This window comes from Vipera berus (genome assembly GCF_964194415.1).
Source record: "Vipera berus genome assembly, chromosome: 6".
In the NCBI taxonomy this organism is placed as follows: Eukaryota; Metazoa; Chordata; class Lepidosauria; order Squamata; family Viperidae; genus Vipera; species Vipera berus.
In genome coordinates, this window is record NC_138208.1 from 47,409,629 (window position 1) to 47,429,097 (window position 19,469).

The 19,469-nt window shown below is 39.7% G+C and overlaps 1 protein-coding gene across 8 annotated transcripts in view; it reads right to left on the reverse strand.

The window, feature by feature from the left end:
* OSBPL8 (oxysterol binding protein like 8) overlaps window positions 1-19,469 on the reverse strand; it is an 85,067-nt gene that overhangs the window by 21,993 nt on the left and 43,605 nt on the right. For all 8 annotated transcript variants that reach the window (XM_081331113.1, XM_081331119.1, XM_081331112.1 and 5 more), the window contains 7 exons: window positions 19,053-19,237; window positions 14,726-14,807; window positions 14,369-14,467; window positions 9,629-9,725; window positions 9,303-9,401; window positions 2,096-2,193; window positions 1,218-1,307 (listed from right to left, as the gene is read on the reverse strand). In XM_081331113.1, coding sequence (XP_081187239.1) covers window positions 1,218-1,307; window positions 2,096-2,193; window positions 9,303-9,401; window positions 9,629-9,725; window positions 14,369-14,467; window positions 14,726-14,807; window positions 19,053-19,237 — 750 coding nt within the window. The remainder of the gene's footprint in view (window positions 1-1,217; window positions 1,308-2,095; window positions 2,194-9,302; window positions 9,402-9,628; window positions 9,726-14,368; window positions 14,468-14,725; window positions 14,808-19,052; window positions 19,238-19,469) is intronic.

Below are 19,469 nucleotides of genomic sequence, written 5' to 3' on the forward strand. Positions count from 1 at the left end.
CAGGAGGAACGGAGACCTGCCGACGTTTGGGGAGGTTTGGGGAGGCGCCCAAACCTCCCCAAACATCGGCAGGTCTCCGTTCCTCCGCGCCCTGCCTGCCTGCTTCTTTCCGCTGCGGAAAGAAGCAGGCAGGCAGGGCGCGGAGGAACGGAGACCTGCCGACGTTTGGGGAGGTTTGGGGAGGTGCGCGCGCACCTCCCCAAACCTCCCCAAACTTCGGCAGGTCTCGGACGGCGGTGGCTTGGGAGAGGTGCGCGCGATCCCGGAAGCACCAAAGCCTCGGCCGCGCACAAGTCCTCGGTAAGTTTTTTTGTTGACTGGAGTATAAGCCGAAGTGGAATTTTTCAGCCCAAAAAGTGGGCTGAAAAATTCGGCTTATACTCAAGTATATACGGTATATCAAAAAATTAGCGATTAATGTCAATAATTATTTGTTTTGCTTTGGTCTTACAATAATAACCATTTTAGCTGGTTTGAAGGATAGAATTATGTATTTCAAGAGAACAGGCCTGCCAATGGCAATTCATGTCAAGTTTCCACTTTCTCCTGGGTACACATTGTAATATTTAATGTAAGCCACGCAGAGTGCTGTAAAGCACTATGAAGCGGTATATAAGTCTAAGTGCTATTGTTATTTATTGTGTGTCCAACATCAAACCATTATACTCAGTTTTATGTTTTTTATATGATATTATATTAGCTTTTTTGCAAGGCAAGGACAAGAAAGCTAGGAAGCATTTTCATTTATTTATCCATATGGCAGACCTACATTAAACGTGCAAATTTGACTTTGGAAGTTTAGTGCTACTCTGATCAGATGCCTGAAAAAACTATAGCAAAATAAAGAAAAGGTTGATGCATATGTCATAATCAATAATATATATCAAACAATTCAGATATAAAATACTGTATATATCAAAATACAATGGTTCTTGAGTACTTATCAGTAATTGGTTCCGGGAGGCACAACAGTACTAAAAACAACAAGTATCAAACAAGCCACATCTCTAATGTCTTTGTTTTGGCTGGAAAGGGTAGCAAGCCAACAACAAGTTCTAGCTTATGCATCAAGTACCAAAAATAAGTACTGGGACAAAATTTTCACGTCAAAATGCATCAATTACCAAATTCAATGAATTTCAAAGCATCAAGTACTAAGATACCATTGTGTACCCAACATTTAAAAAGCAAAACAAAGCCAAACTTATTTTACTTACCCAATGGCCTTCTAGAGTGGCTAGAACTTCTTTTCCCAGTTTAATTTTCCCCATTATTTGATTAACATTTTCATTGTTCCCCAAAAATGGCTATGAAAAAAAGTGAGATTTTTTTTTTAAAAAAAGCTATAATAACATTCACGGAACTTAAAATTAATAATTTCCCAATGTTCCTTTTATAAAAAGAACAAGCAAGCCATCTTAAATTACTGGAAGTGCATAAACTACTGCATTAAAATTAAAATTGAAAGAACATCATTTTATTCAGTTACTCCTCCCCTCACAGGTATTCCACAAGTTTGTGGGATAATGCAGAGGCCACGAAAGGAGGAATTGGTGAAAACATCCTTTCTGGAAATGGTCTGGTAGTTTTCTGCAAATCAGTTCTTTGAATCAGATCAGTGTTATCAGAATGTCCGGGGGTCCTCCAAAGGGAGGTTTTGGACTATCTTCAGTACTGCCAACATTGTAAAAAGAAATTATGACAACAAATAATGTATTTCATTTGCCTCATGGAGTTAGTGCACATCATAATGAGCTACCTAGCTTCAGGGTACTATATAAAAAATAACATAATTATATGAACTAGTACTGATATTTTTATTGATTTATTTTATATTACTTTAATCAGCAAAATCTTAGTTATTACTCAATACTTCAAAACTTGATAGTATTCATTTTATATAGTAAGACAAAGCACAAAGAGTTCAAAGAACAAAACTTTTGAACAGTAAGCATCTGTTCATTTTTTTTAATTTTAAAACCTCTAGCAGGGGTAGGCAACCTTGGCTCTTTTATCTCGTGGACTTCAACTCCCAGAATTCCTGAGCCAAGGTTGCCTACCCCTGCTCTAGTGCATCTGAAAAGATTCTACTAACCTTTAGCTTGAATTCAAGGACTGCACTGTATCCAGTTTTCTCACATGTGATGCTAACAGTTCCACCAAGCTCCAAAGTCAATGTGCCATATATAATCCCTATAAGATCAGTTTATTTTGTTGGAAAGTGTTCTTATGTTAAGTATTTCCTTTTTCTACAAATAAATGACTATGATATACCAAAGTTCCAAACCATCCATAACTATGGAAGAAGACATAATTAATTGCAAGTAAAATTACTATAGGAAAAGTTTGCCAACATAGCACTAACACATCCCTTGTCTTTGAAAATACCTCAAATGGCAGTAAAATCAGGACATTCTACTAAAGAAATAAGGATGAACTAAGACATTCACAAAGAGTGCCATGCTATGATAATTTCAAATAATGAAATTTTTCCATGTATATTAGTAAAACCTTCAAATAATAGAAGTCATACTTAAAGCAGGAAATTCCTTTTTCGTAATAAACTTAAATATTGACTAAAACGTTTGGGCACCTGGGACCGGTTCCGTGGAGAAAGGTTTTTCCATGGACTGGGAGAGTGCGTGGTTTTATGTGCTGCCTGCATCCTGCAAATGGGGCTTCGCTTGTTTGTGCGGACCGGTTGCTGGCATGCCACGGCCCAGTACTGGTCCACGGACCGGAGGTTGGGGACCCCTGGACTAAAAGACTATTCATGGTTGGTTCAAAAAACCATAATTCAAAATTAACACTTCTGCATTAAAAGGTAAGCTAATAGAAAGGTCAAAGTATTTTCTGAGACTTCCGGTTTTGTGTCGCAGTGAGACAGACGCAGGAAGGAAGGGCTCTGCCTGCCGTGCCTGATTTCGCTCTGCTGGGGTCCCTAAAATGGCCTAAAATTGCCCCAAAGAGGCAATGAAGAAGGATGAGTGCCTCATCATCGATCTGAGGAAAGCCCTCCAAACTGGCAGGAGAAAGACTGGCTACATTCCTGTGGCCAGCCATTAGCTGCTGACAACCGAAAAAGAAAAACACTAATTAGCATCGTAAACAGCATGTTCGGAACTGGGTGAGAATATTGATCCTTTCTTTACTATTTTACAACTGAATTTCCTGGGAAAGGCTCCCAAGAAGCTAAAACCTCCGAACGTGAACGGAAGCAACATTTTAATTTCTTTTATGGGGGACAGAAATACATAATACTGTAGTGCAAGTAATATAAAGCTATAGTTTTGATAAATTTGAGAACTGAGATAATTGTTAAGATTTTCTCTTTGAAAAAATAACATTGAGGTGAAATATAAGAAATCAATCCTTTGTCTTAAGAGTGGAAAATGGATTTTGAGTGACATCTAATGGTGGATTTGAGTATAGCACTACAACTAGTTTACTGGCTGCTTGGTGACTCCTAGCTTAATGGAGAACAGCTGGCAATAAAGGAAAATATTTTGGCATATTTATTACCCTGACCTTCTTGGACTATAAACACCTACTGAGCTTGGACTTTTAACCTCAAGAACTATTGGGAGAGAAAGAAAAGTTTGACTTTTGAAAATGTCTGGCCGGGAGAGACTTTTGAGCTGCTTTCAGGGTGGCAGAATATTGTGAACACTTTGAACATTGTGGATTACAACCTTGCCTGACAATTCCTGGACACCTGAGATAAAGGATCATTACAAAAAATTACTTTTAGGACTGGTTCCATATTCTGGAACCTATTGGATTATAAAAGTTACACATAAAGACCAGAAAACTAGATGAAACTTTGTTCTACTCTTATTAAGCTCAGTGATACTAGAGCAGGGGTTGGCAACCTGAAACACTGAAAGAGCCACTCAGAGCCAGTTCCCTCACAAAAAACTTGGAACCACAAATAGCATGTGCACCTGCGTGCGCATGCGCAGAACAGGGGGCTTGATGAGTGGAGCCTAAGGTGAGACATGCATCGGCCTGCTCCCACTCTCATTCACTTGCCAGCTTCCGCCTCCCCCGCAGAACCAAATTCCCATGCCGGCCCCCATGGCAGCAGCAGGCCCCAAGTGCCAGGCAATCATTCTGGTGGCTGCAGCTCCTGGACAACAACACTAGGCCGCCCCAACAGCCGCCGCCACCTTCCTGTTGATACTGCTCAGCAGGCAGGTGGTGCTGCCTGGACACATCACTGCTCCTGCCTTTATACCACCAAAGACGGCAAGCCCTCACTTTCCTTAATCATCCCTTCTCCTTCTAACTTTTCCAATGAACCGCTCCCCACCACACCCTAAAAACAAGCTCCATGCCTAGTTTCTGGCGCTTTGTTTCCAAACAACCCCACCCCTCACTTTGCCCTACGGATACCTCCCATGCTAGGAAGGCGAAGCCTGCCAACTCCAGGGCTGGCCTTTCCAGGGAAAGATGCGCACGGTCAAATCATTGGGCCAGACATCCCTCCCCACCCCTTCAGGCGGGCATAAGCGGGGAGGAGAGGGCTGATTCAACCTGGGACTTGACAGGAGACCGGACTCGTCACTCTGCCTTCTGGGCCTGGAGGGCGAGGATGCTGAGGAGAGGCTTCAGCCTGCGAAGCTCAGCCAAGGAAAGGCATGGACACAAGAAGAGCCCTTTGTCCCGGACCACACGCCGCACTTGTCGAGCCCAGCCGGCATCAGCTTACCTGTCTCTTGCGCCTGGGCTCCCGGCTCCGCCAGTCCCGTGCAAACTCCTGGGTCAAGTGGGAACTGCATGGTGCAACCAGCAACTTTCCCTGTCCCCCCCTCCCATCCCTCCCGGCTTGCCTAGCCCAGCCTCCACTGCAGGAGAAGCCAATGGCAGGCACAACCTCCTAGAGGCAGCCCGGCTCCGCGCACCACGCCCTCGATGGCAGTGGGCGGGCGCTTCTTGCCTCCCTGTCCGGTTTACTTTGTGAGGCAGTGGCAGGTGGGACTGGTAGTGCCGTGCTTGCACACTATTATGTCCAACTGCCAAGGGATCGCGGAATATGGGAACCCCCCAGCGGGGAGCCACCGCGCTTGCCGTCTTTGGCGGCTGTGGCAGCAGGAGCACTGGTGTGTTTAATAGATCATCCTTCCATGCATCTGCGTCTCTCCTGGCTGGATCTCTTAATAACAGTAAGGGGGTGAGGAGGCTGTAATGAGAGGGGCAAGCAGCCTTTCCCCCTTTCTTTCTGCCTGACAGGTTCACCTCAGATGGAGGGGTGGGAAGCAGAAGCCCGAATACTCTTCAATGAACGATTGAAAGTGCCTACCCCCTCCCCGCCCTGACGTCGCTGGTGGCGGGAACAGCCAGTTTCTATAGTGACAGCACTGATCCTGGCTGCTCTCCTGCCAATAGTAACAAAACCAAGGAGCCCCGCCACTCTGCCCGACATTCACCGTGGCTGCTGCGGCAGAGCCGGGCGGGTAAGCAAGCCAGAAGGAACGTGCCATCTCCGGCAGAAACCCCCGCCAAGCAAGGTAGGGCATGAGGGGCGCTGGGCTGCATCTTTGCCCATGTCCCGCTTGCTCGCCTCTCCAGCTATGCTGCCGGGTTGCAGGGAGAGAAACGGGGCTTGGAGGAGGAGGAGGCTTTTCTCCTGAACTCAGTGGGCTCTGGCAGCCTCCGGGCTGCTGAGCGTGGGTTGGGGAGGGAGGAAGGACATGACAGGCAGGTCTCCGGGTCAGGGGACCTGTGGCACAATTCAACTGAGCGAAGTGGTGTGAAGTGAGGCAAAAGCAGATAAAGAAGCCACAGCCTCAGAAGTGAGGAAAGTTTGGTGGAATAGGTGGAATTCCCCCCCCCTCAATACCATACCTAAATTGTCTTCCTCATGCCAAGCAACTTTTACAAAAATATAAAGAAAATTCCTGGGCAATTTAATTGCCTTGGCTTGGAAAGCTACTTGGCAAAGATAAAAAGTGAGAGTTAGATTTAAAAAACAGAGGTTTTGACCTATTAGAGGGGGCATTACATGTTTAAATATGATTAAAAGTATAGATATGATTTAGAATTAAAATAGCATCCTTTTTATTTATTTTTCTGATATGGAAAATATGGCTGGTATGAATAATTTTTTTAGCTATATAAATGTAATTAATATTGAGAAAATCATAACTGGCAAAGATATTTCAAATATTGATGGGAAATCAAACCTTAAGAAGAGCTTGAAAACCAGGATATTGATTTATGAATTGATACTAGTTATCTGGACTACTGTAACGCTCTCTACATGGGGCTGCCCTTGAAGACCACTCGGAGGCTTCAACTGGTGCAGAATGTGGCCGCGCGAGTTGTAATGGGGGTCTCCCGATACTCCCATGTAACACCTCTACTCCGCGAGCTGCATTGGCTTCCGGTTGCCCTCCGGGTGAAATTCAAGGTGCTGGTTATTACCTATAAAGCCCTACATGGCCTGGGTCCGGGCTATTTGAGGGAACACCTGCTGCCGGCATCAAACGCCCTTCGCCCAGTGCGCTCCCACAGGGAGGGTCTGCTCAGGGTGCCGCCGGTGAGAGATTGCCGGCGGGTGACACCCAGGGATAGGGCCTTCTCAGTGGGAGCGCCTGCCCCCTGGAACCAGCTGCCGGTGGAGCTGAGGACTGCCCCCGACCTCCGATCATTCCGCCGGGGCCTGAAGACCTGGCTCTTTGAGCTCTCGGGCCCAGGCTGAGGAGAAATTTTTAATTGGGGTTTTAAGTATACAGGGTCAATTTAATATTTTTTAATTTGGTTTTTTTTAACTTTTGTATGGTGGATTTTTTAATTTCCTGTAAACCGCCCTGAGTCCTCAGGGAATAGGGCGGTATATAAATGTAACTAAATAAATAAATAAATAAATTTGTATAATATTATTAAAATATATTGATGTTTATATATAAATTTGTATACATTAATAGTAGCAAGAATTGTAACTGTGTAATAAGGGGAAAATGGAAAAAATATGGGTAAGGAGGATCAGGTAAAAAATACTGGATTGTGCAGTACTGAACAGATTTATATTGAAGAAGTTAATGTTAAAAATGTGAACCCAGACAATACATTGTTCACTAAGCATTAAAGACTGTAATTTTTAAAAATCAATAAAACATTAAAAAAAGAAAAGAAAGGTAAAATTATTTTCCAAATCACATAGTTTAAACAATCACTTAACTCTAATCTGTCTGAGGGGAATAACTTTTACTGGGATAAAATGCAAAAACAATTCAGTCAACTTTTTGGATGTCATTGAGAAGAGAGGTTATGGGAAATAAATTTAGCTTTTAGAACTGTATGAAGTACATGTAGAAATAAAAGATGTGTTCATCTGCCATTCAAAAATATTTTCTAAGCCACACAAATTGTATTTATTATTTGGTAAATTCTAACATATGTGACTCTCTGGAAGCTTTCTGACACAGCAGTGGAACCACAGCAATGTTCCCAATTCTTAAAAATGCCATATGGTCTAGAATAGGCATGTCAAACTGCTGGCCCGCAGGCTGGATGCATCATACTGAAACAGTGCCCACCCCATTGTCGGCAATGGGGAAAAAGTCACGATATGTCGCACGACGTCACGTAACATCGCGAGTTTGACATGCTTGGTCTAGAAGAATGCCTTGGTGAATGGTATAACAAAGACCATCTGACTTAGGTAGTCTCAACTCTGTAGCTTCCCTAAAGCTGGTTTGAAATGGCTTTAGCTAATAGCTATATTATAGGGCTACATGAAGCTGAAAAGCCATAATCCTCTTGATTATTTTGTCCAACTATGGTAGGATAGAATCTGTTTTAACAGACTGTGCAAAAACTTTTGCAGCTTTTTGTCAGAATGATGAAAGCAGTGTTGTGGTATTGCAGTGCAAACTCCACTTCTTTTGGGCATGCATGGAACATTGTGACACATATAGAAAATAGCTTGAACTTATGTCATGATGGTGAACATGATGTTCATCATCTTCTTTTCCCCCTCTGTGGATGGTCCTGGGCCTCCAATTGTGTAAGGCTCAAGGAAGGACTCCTTTAGTAGGAATCTTAAAAATCCCTCTTTAAAGATAAATAAATGTTGCCTCTGTGAAAAAGGCATTAATAATATTTACCAAAGTAGTTCCCTTAATCTCCTTCAGGGGTCAAAAGGACAGCTGGTAAATCATATTCACCCAAGCATTCTATCCACATCCTCAGGAGTTATCAACTCAAACCAATCATTTCTAATCCCATATGAGGACACTCAACTTCTATCTGACTCTACAGTTATCCAAGTCACCTCAAACCCTACAGATTTTACCAGCAAAGAACTAACTGAAAGCACCACAGAGGTTTAATATTTTTCTTCTAATTCTGACTGAGGGACAGCTATAATAACTCAGCTAATTGAGTAACTGCAAATGCAGTCAGTGAGAAAACAATTGCTTTTTCTGTGTATGTACTGACTCAGTGTGGCTCTATTCTTTAACTTATCAGCATGAAGACAAGTCTTCTGCAAGGGCACTCTAGCAATTTTTCTGTCTCTATAGCCCATACAGCAGAGGGTCGTGACAATCATCTGTAGAATCAACACCCCTAAAAAACTCTTCAGAAATCCATAATATTTAGTGATTTTTAGCTTACAAATCACTGCCTAAATGAACAACAAATAAATTCTTCTTTTGAATGAACTGGTCCTCTACTTCTAGGGGCTAAGGGGTGATTATAAACCTGACCTTAACTAAATAGACGTCAGTCCATATAATGCAATTGGAATTCTCCCATTAAACACTATTCTGCCCAGAGCAAAAGACCAAATAAAATATGTGACCAACAACATACGCTGACTCTGAAATCAATTTGGATAGCCCAGATTTGCCATGGTCAGAGATTCTGCAAGACACCGAAGTACTCATTAGACAAGCAGAATCCATCCATTACTCAAGATTATATACCCACAATACAGGCCAGATCTGTATTCAGAATTCAGGCAAATGCAATGTAGTCATCTCTCTCCCTCTAGTCTATTCCACAACTGAATACAGAGTTGGGAAAAGCTGAGCCCATTTTGAGCCTAGAGTCTAATCCAACTAGGTCTATTATACAATCCAGCATGATTGTGATGTATGATTTCAACTTTACTATTTGCTGATCTGGCACTGAAAACAAAAGTGATTTCTTCTGCTTGCTATACTAAATCACTTGTGCAAGAACACTTTCTTTTTTAAGTCATTGTTTAGCAAGTAGGAAATTGGTCCCAAGTATGTCAGATGCCTGATTGGTAAGCAAATTGGTATTTAAAAACACTTAATAAAATTAAATACCTTTACAGTGTGCGTATGGCATGGTCATTACATAGTCCTCTCCTCTGTTTAGAAACATCAGTCGGCCTTCACCATCCAGAATGGCAGATAATGAATTTCCTGAAATACAAAAATGAAAGACTCAAAAAATTACATCCTAGAAAAGGAAGACTTGCCAGACTAAAGAATTGTCATCTCACAAATTATGTAATCATAGACTAAGATTAAGTAAAAAGAAATACCACTTATTTTAGTAGTGAAAAAAATCAACTGCATTCATCAAAAATCCTTCACAAAGAACTTATTTTTGTATTTTCTGAACATAATGAAAGCTTTTAAGCACTTACCATAAAACTTGGATTTGGCCAAAATATTAGCACTAAGGCAAAATCCATCTTTTCGATTGCTTACATAGAAGGCAGATATTGGGGGATGATGAGACACCTGTTAAAAGCAATAGTGGAAGTGACCTGCTGTGAATATCAGTAGAAATAAGCAAAAGATGTAAATTCTATTGTAATTCAACAAATACTCATTTAGATCAACACGTCTCCAAAATAAAATATTGATGAAAGCTACTTTGTTTAAAACATTTTCCTTGACTGCAGGTAGGTTAGTTGGGATTCTCACATACCTAACTGTGCTCTCTATTTCAGGCATACTTAACTGTTTGCTACGGTCTTCAATTAAAACACCAACTAATATCTGTATTTATTCATGCACTTCAGTAAACAAGTCCTTTTTCTGTTTAAACTGAATGTTCAACATAGTTTACAATTTAGAACAAAACAAAGCACAAACACAGAAGTAAATATAAATCCTTAAAACTGTGCTGGCTAAACAGAAATATTTACAGATTTTCTGAAGGCAAACAAACTGATGTCTAAAAGCAGTTTTCAAATGAGTTCTTGTATCACAGCACATGAAGGCAGAATCTGTCTTAAATATGCTGAGGAAGTATTGACTGTGCACATAAGTCCTGATATATACCTAAGATGATAAGTTTCCTGCTCTTCCCCTGTGAGCTTGTTATTTTGGGGTATCTTTGCTTTTGTACACAATATTTATACTATTCCCATGCTGGCTCTCCGTTTGATTGGTTCCTTTTGCTTATGATCCTGTACAAATCTGATCCTGCATTTGGAAAAAGGTACAACCATGCCTCTCTTGATTTTTACCACCCAGATTTGCTCCCCTCATGTAATATCCAGAAACTTGATGTCTTGTTCAAGAAGATCTTGGATAATTTTTCTATTATTTTAGTTTTGACTCTTCATAATTGTTGCTTTCTAATATTCATCATGACCTTACTGGGTTTTTTTGTTTGTTTTTAGGAAACCTTTGATAGCATTGTCATTATTTCTTACAATGTTCTGAGACAGTGTTTTGTAGATATCCTTTGTTATTGGCGTTGACACCATCTCTGGCCTTGAGATTATATTGTATCTTATCTGTACTAAGCCTTGATCTCATTCTTCTTATCTGTAGTTTGAGGTGCTTTTCTCAGTCTTTCATGTACACACCAAAATAGCTACATAGAAATCCACACAGGGCATCACCAGTCACTTGTCCTAATGCCAACTAAATGCAAAATCCCATCAGAAAGACCCATAAAATATTTCGTCAAAACCAAAGAGTATGCTCGGGTTTGTGTAAATATGAATATCAACTGTATATATTGTTCAACTAATTTGAAATGATACATGCAATATTATGTTTCAGTGATCCTCGTGTCTCGTCATAACTTGCACTTGCCAAGTTATCGAGAGGCTAATTTGGATGTGGGCAGAATGCATTAAAAATAACAGGATCAACTTTTGAGCTATCTTTGCATGTTACAGATGTTTTCAAATGGCAGTTAGCAGATGATATGGGAAAAACACTAAGTGCATTCAGAGAGTGTTAAATCTATTCCAGTCGCCATCCATGCATTTACACTTATGCCAGATAACATTACAAAATCTTTTCTAGATTAGATGAGATGGCTGCTCATTTTCAACTATATAAACATCACCAGCACACCAAAATCTGCTCATCTGCATTATCATTTGTGCCTATGTGATTATAGTAAAACAACCTGTTGAAACAAAGACAGGAGGGGATGTGAGGTCACACTGGTGACTGCTGAAATAATCACAGTGATTGGCAGGCAACTTTCTGTTATCCTGTGGTCTTGGTGTAAAACATCGATAGCAGAATAATGAGCTTATGTGGAAAGCTAATCCCATGATAAAGCAGTACTATTCTTTGAAAATAAGTATCTTCTCTTCAATACATATCCAGCTAGTAATGTTATATACAAGAATATTCTGAACAGACACAAGTAAAATCAGCTTTTAATATAAAAATAACTGAGAGGCGACAGGATGACCACAATGCTATTCAAATTACTGAAATGATTGTGTTCCAGATGCAAAAAGAACTAGTTTATGCATAACATCCAAATCATGAAACATAGGTTCCAAAATAAGACCCCACTGGAGCTGCTATAAAGCCTGAAGCTGGCAAGATGGGAATTAAAAGACTAGAGAGATCAATTAACAAAGGTATTTATCAGCTACTTAAAGTTACCAACTAAACTGCCAAGTATCATTTTATTCGGAAAGACAGGCAGATGAAGCAGAGTTCAAACTTTGGAGAGCATGTGTATAAAGTCAGAATTCTTTGCTCTGTACGTTTAAGGTATCATTCTTGTCAAGGAAGAGATAGACTCAATCAGTCAATCAAACTGTATCTGACAATCTTCTGCTAAGCCAAGCCAAGGTCTTTACAAGAGATTCAGTGTTTGGAGGGCTATGATTTATTGCCAAGACCGACAGGTGGGAGAAAAAATGATAGAATTACATCCTGGGATTTGTGAAATAGAGATATACCCTCCATCCAGGTGGAAAACTATTTTGTCTTTCCAACAGATCATCTCTGTGTACCAAGTTCACTAACATCTCTGGGCTTTGGTGATTACCCCCAGAAAAGCCATCTTTATGGTCAGAAAATGCAGAGAGAAAAATAGCCATGTGTTCAAAAGGTTTTGTTGAGAATTGGATAAGTACCACTAAAAGATTCCAGGACAACTTGAGTGAAGAGATCAACTCTTATAGAAAGGAAGAATCCAGTTAAGCTGCATAAAGAATACAAATACCTACAACGAGATAGGGGGGATTCCTTTTGGCCTTATGGGAATATCAGTAACCTTTGAGAAAGTATTATTTCTGGAACAAGAGGGAGGCAGTGATCTCAACAATGAGACAAATCAGCCTGGGATGAGACAACAGAAGGCTCCGGTATACTTTGGGGTGGAGAACCTGGCCACAAAGAAGAGATATCTTAAATCTGAAAGATAGTTGAGGCAGTTGTCAGGAATCCACACTGAATTAAAGGGCAAAATAAAAATAAAAATTTTTGTATACACAAGCAGATAGAAGTCAAGTGAAATCAATGTTCCTCATAAGAACTAGTTTGGTGGCCCCCAGGGGGAGATCCTTCTATGTGGGCGCCCCGGAGCTATGGAATCAGTTACTGGTTGAGCTCCGGATGGCGCCTGATCTTCGCTCCTTCCGTCGCGATCTAAAGACATTCTTATTTGAACAAGCCGGCCTGGCCTGATGGGGGATTGGTGGGGTTTTTTATTGTTATTTTAATATTTGTATTTACTGTTTTTAGTGGGCATATATTTAATTCTTTTTTAACTTTTGTAACTTTGTATTTTTATTCTTGCCCTGTTCACCGCCCTGAGTCCTTCAGGAGAAGGGCGGTATATAAATAAAAATATTATTATTATTATTATTGTCCTCCAGATGCCAGGGCAGTTGTCCCCTTAGCACTATATATGGTATACACTTACGCTATACTCATTATATACATATATGCAATATATATACTCAGGTATAAGAGGATGATGTGTGTGTGTGTGTGTGTGTGTGTGTGTGTGTGCATAAATATATACATCTTACATCTTGCCACTATGGCTATATGTGTTACACTGTCTTGAGACCTCTCTGCATAGCTGGCATTGTGTACAGGAACCTCTATAGAAAATATGGGTTAGATCGTCCTAAGTCCAAATTGGAGATCCAACAAGACTGTGAAGAATAAGAAAGCTAAAATCCTATGGGACTTCCAGACCCAGACTAACAGGCAGGTACTGTATCAGGAAGGAGTATGAGAAACTGGAGAAGTATCAAGGCCTGAAGGAGGAACTGGAGAGTATGTGGAAAGTAAAAGGCAAAGTGGTCCCAGTGATGGTAAAGCATTGGGTACTGTCACTCCTAAGCTAAGTTGGAATGACTCCAACAGATCCCAGAATCACATCAGAACTCTCTGTCCAGAAAAATGCAGTGCTAGGACAGCTAAAATCCTGAGCAGAACCCTCAAATTACCAAGCCCCTGGTAGAGGACCTGAGACACAGACCACCCATAAGGGTAGGAATGGATTTTTTTAAAAAAATCTGGTATGTATACTTATGGTACACTCATTATAGACATATTTGAAGTTACAATGGCACTGGAAAAAATGACTTACAACTGATCCTCGTACTTACAACCTTTGTAACATCCCCATGGTCACATGATCAAAATTCAAGCACTTGGCAACCAGCATGTATTTACAACAGATGCACCATCCTAGGGTCATGCCATTATCATTTGCAATCTAGCTGGCTTTTGACAAGTAAAGTCAACAGCGAAACCAGATTTCCTTAATGATTGATTGCATGATTTACTTAACAACTGCAGTAATTCACTTAACTGCCATGGAAAAAAGGTCATAAAATTGAACATGACTCACTTAACAACTGCCTTGCTTAGCAATGGAAATTCTGGTCCTAATTGTGCTTGTAAGTTGAGGATCACCTGTAACTGGAATTAAAGTGAATTCCTTGCCTTTTTCATAATTCCAGTAACATGAAAATGCAGTATACCTAATGATTACTCCATTCTAATTAATAATTTTAGAATAAGGAAGGTATGGTATTGTTTCTGAGTTAATGTAATCAAATGTAAATGTTGAAAAATGCTGCTATAGTTTTTCACACATATTTCAGATATTTATTTCACATATTTATTATTATTATTTTTTATTTTCACATTACCTGTTCAGCAATATAAAAAGTCTTGCTATTTGTTTTTGGATGAATCCACAAACAACGAAAAGTCTCACCAAGTATAGGATTGTAAGGTTTTTTAAGTCCCTGAAAGATACACAATATTTGTAAATACATAACAAATACATTCCAATTCCAAAAATGTTTAATAAAAACAAGAAGTTTTAATAAGCAAAAACATTCTGAAGACTGTAACGAAATGCTTACAATTACTGTATTTACTTAATGGGAAACTGCCTCCCACCCATTAATTTTAGACGAAATGGGAGCATTTTACTCTGCAAATATGAATAGAAGAAAAGCTGCTGAAAACTAAGGACTAGATAAAAAATGCCAAAGGATTACTTTTGGTTTTTTGTAGAATCCTGACAAGTACCACTTCACAACTTTTTTCATTCGATTGTAAGCATTCTCTTCAAGGGCAGCTCTAGAAAAAGATTATACAGACTTATAATCAAAGTAAATTTTATCCATATCAATGTAACAAACCATATAAGTTTCATATTCAAACACAGTGATAAGAAATGTATACACCATATAACATAAAATAATAAGAGTTGGAAGGGACCTTGGAGGTCTTCTAGTCCAACTCTCTGCTCAAACAGGAGACTCAGATAAATGGTTGTCCAGTCTCTTTTTCAAAGCCTTCAGTGATGGAGCACCCACAACTTCTGAAGGCAAGCTGTTCCACTGGTTGATTGCTCTCACCATTAGGAAATTTCTCCTTAGTTCTAGGTTGCTTCTCTCCTTGGTTAGTTTCCATTCATTGTTTCTCGTCTTGTCTTTTAATGCTTTGCAAGTTTGACCCCCTTGTGTTTGTAGGAGCCTGAGATATTGGAACACTGCTATCATGTCTCCCCTAGTCCTTATCTTGGTTAGACTAGACATACCCAATTCCTGTAACCATTCTTCATATGTTTTAGCCTCCAGCCCCCTAATCATTCTTATTTAACCCTAATCATCAACATTTAAAGTGACCAATTTAGACAACAGATTTTCTGAGGCTTCATTGGCAACTGTGGCTGGCATTTTCAGAGGCAAGGTGACCTGCTATGCAGACCAGAAGCAACTGAGTGGTCTCGTGTCACCTGTCCTAGACCTTGGTTGCCAAACCACCAAACCCAGATGTAAACTCAACCAGTTTACATCTGCAAAATATCCCAAGATCGGGAAAAGTGACATCATTTAATAATTGTAAAGGCTAGGAAGACTGCTCTACTGTTTCTCCCCTTGTGGATATGAACCAACAGCAATTATGAAATCTATGGAAGTAGAAAATTATTTGAGAAATGAAGGAAATAGTATTCTTAATTCCTCTAAAAAAGGTAACTGTTGGGAGAGAAGTTTCAAGAATCACTGCAATCTATCAAAGACTGTTTAAAGTATGGTTACACGTTTGGGAATCCAAACAGTGCGAGAAGCCAGAATAAAAAACCTTGACTAGTAAAATATATAAATCAGATAGATACTGAAATAACTGTTTCTAACTGATGTAGCTGTGACTACTTTAGAGAAAACATTTGAATAAGGGTGCATTTTTGTACATAAATTATTCTTTTATCTTGATTTTCACAATTCAAATCTGCACTATATATTTATTTTACTTAAGCTTTATTAAATTTGTTTGCCAATGTCCGACCTTCAGGGTAGATCTGGGAAACAGACTCCACTGACAAATTAGAACTATACTTCTTTGAAACGGGCTATAATAATAGAGATGTGCAAGCTCAATTATGCTTTATCTCCCTTTCACTTCATTTCAGTTAATCGGGGATGAGCCTACCTCAGTCCCTTTCAGATACTTGTTTCCCAAGACTTAAGGAATGTTTCAGTCCTCCTTGATTCAGAATTTTATTTCTGCAATCATACTCTTTGTTTTATTTTGCAATTTGAGATAGTTTAAAAATAGAATCTCAAGGAAATGACATGAAGAGTTGACTGAACTACATCAGAATCCATTTTATAAAGTGTGAAGGTTGTGTTCCCATAAAGAAGCTCAAAGATAAGTAAGTAGTTCCTAAATCAGAACCTTATAAGAACATTTGATAATGAATGCCTTAAGAAGCAACTTTTTGCTCGTCACGTTCTTCAGATTCAGGAACTAATGTGTCCACTGGGCAGGAACCCCTACATCCATGCTAAAATGTGTCTAAAAACAAATGGTGTGCTGTACTACAAACATACAGTAAAATAAAAGGAAAAAGTAACTGATAAAATAAAACTGGGTAAGAGAACATCAACTAATTTAAAAGTTATACAACGCTATATTAAAGAATTCTAAACTGCTAACATAGAAGCAAATAAATTGCATTTCATCCTGAAACACGAATGGCACATGTATTTTCCTCTATGAGAGGGGAAAAGATAAGAGCATCATTTGTGATGTTATTTTTCACAGAATCAACCAGATGTGTGTATCGGAGAAGAGAGTTTGGTCTTCACTTAGAAAAACAAGTCAAAGTAGATGGGTTGCCAATCAGTCTATTTGAAAATCATAAGCAACATTTTCTTTGAAAAATCATATATATCAATGAGGTAGAAAAAATGGTTGTGTAGGAATGATTCCCCCCACCCTTAGTCTCTTATGGAAATTATCAAATTCTTCAAAACCCTAAGGTTCCAAGGAGCACAGTTTTAAACACTCTGCTATGCACTTCACCTAACTGTGCTGGTATAACTCTAGATATTTCCATGTTAATTGTACAATTCCTTACTTATTTTTACCTGCATAGTTAAAAGTGTTCTATGTACACAAGCTCTTATGTGCTTCCCTTTTTCATTTTTAAACAGTTTACTTTCCTCAAGCAATAGGCTGCCAGGAAAGGATATGCAGTGTATACCAGAGTACAGTTGCAAGAAAAAGTATGTGAACCCTTTGGGATTACGTGGAGTTTTGCATGAATTGGCCATAAAATGCGTCATGTAAGTCACAACAATAGAAAAACACAGTCTGCTTAAAATACTACACAAACATTAGCTGTTGTCATGTTTTAATTGAACATAAGATGGAAACATTCACAGTGCAGGGTGGAAAAAGTATGTGAACCCCTAGCCTAATGACTTCTCCAAGAGCTAATTGGTGCCAGGAGTGAGCCAACCTTGACTCCAATCAGTGTGATGATATTGGATGTGTTGCTGACAGCTGTCCTGCCCTTTAAAAACACACACCTGTTTTGGGTTTAGTGGTCTCAAGAAGCACTGTCTGATGTGAACCATGCCTCGCAGAAAAGAGCTCTCAGAAGACCTACGATCAAGAATTGTTGACTTGCATGAAGCTGGAAAGGGTTACAAAAGTATCTCCAAAAGCCTTGATGTTCATGTGTCCACGGTAAGACAGACTGTCTACAAATGGAGAAAGTTTAGCACTGTTGCTACTCTCCCTAGGTGTGGTCGTCCTGTAAAAATGACTGCAAGAGCACAGCGCATAATGCTTAATGAGGTAAAGAAGAATCCTAGAGTGTCAGCTAAAGACCTACAGAAATCTCTGGCACATGCTAACATTTTTGTTGACACATCTACAATAAGGAAAACATTAAACAAGAATGGAGGACATGGGAGGACACCACGGAGGAAGCCATTGCTGTCCAAAAAAAAAAATTGCAGCATATTTGAAGTTTGCAAAAGAGCACCTGGATGTTCCACAGCACTACTGGTAAAATATACTGTGGACAGATGAAACCAAAATTGAGTTGTTTGGGAAAAACACACAACACTATGTGTGGAGAAAAAAAAGGCACAGCACACCAACATCAAAACCTCATCCCCACTGTAAAACATGGTGGAGGGAGCATCATGGTTTGGGGCTGCTTTGCTGCCTCAGGGCCTGGACGGATTGTTGTCATTGATGGGAAAATGAATTTCAGAGTTTATCAGGACATTTTGCAGGAAAACGTACGACCATCTGTCCACCAACTGAAGCTCCGCAGAGGATGGGTGATGCAACAGGACAATGACCCAAAGCATACAAGTAATTCAACAAAACAATGGCTTCAACAGAACAGAATACGCCTTCTGGAGTGGCCCAGTCAGAGTCCTGACCTCAACCTGATTGAAATGCTGTGGCATGACCTTAAGAGAGTGATTCACACCAGACATCCCAAGAATATTGCTACACTGAAACAGTTTTGTGAAGAGGAGTGGTCCAAAATTACTCCAGATCGTTGTGCAGGTCTGATCTGCAACTACAGGAAACGTTTGGTTGAGGTTATTGCTGCCAAAGGAGGGTCAACCAGTTATTAAGTCCAAAGGTTCACATACTTTTTCCACCCTGCACTGTGAATGTTTCCATCTTATGTTCAATTAAAACATGACAACAGCTAATGTTTGTGTAGTATTATTTTAAGCAGACTGTGTTTTTCTATTGTTGTGACTTACATGACGTTTAGAGCGCATTTTATGGCCAATTCATGCAAAACTCCATGTAATCCCAAAGGGTTCACATACTTTTTCTTGCAACTGTATATGAATTCATCATTTGCAGTCAACTTTTAAAATTAGGCCAGGAAGCATGTGGCTGGCTCTAAGTCCCATTTATGGTGTGAGGCATTATTTTCTCTAAAAATTCAGATCTGCCACTATTAAATCACTCAACTTCTCTTGAAAATGCTTTTGAACTAGTAATGACACGATACATCAAGATAGTTCTTATTACAGATGAATACAAACAACTCACTCAGATAAGAAGTCTGCGTGATAGTAGTAATCAGAGAGTTTATCCAAGAAAGAACGTGTTTCCAATATAAATGTAGGTAGTACCACTTTGGAGAGATCCATTCCAGGGCGTACTTGTTTCAACAACGTCCAGATCAAACTCTTGTTCTCTTCTGAAACTATTTCTGTTTGAGAAGCTTCTCCTGCCTTCAGCAAAGTGCATGTAGAATGAAGTAAGAGCAGATATTAAAATATATTAATGCATTTAAATAAATTGCAGAATTTTTTTAGCAGCCCAAACATTTGCCCATGCCACTCTGATACAGGATTCAAAGTTTCTTCATGGCTGCAAAGCCATATTTGTCCATGTGTTTGTCTTACCCACCTATTTTCTAAACACAGGACAATATGTAAATCCATGTGACTTTAATATTGAAGA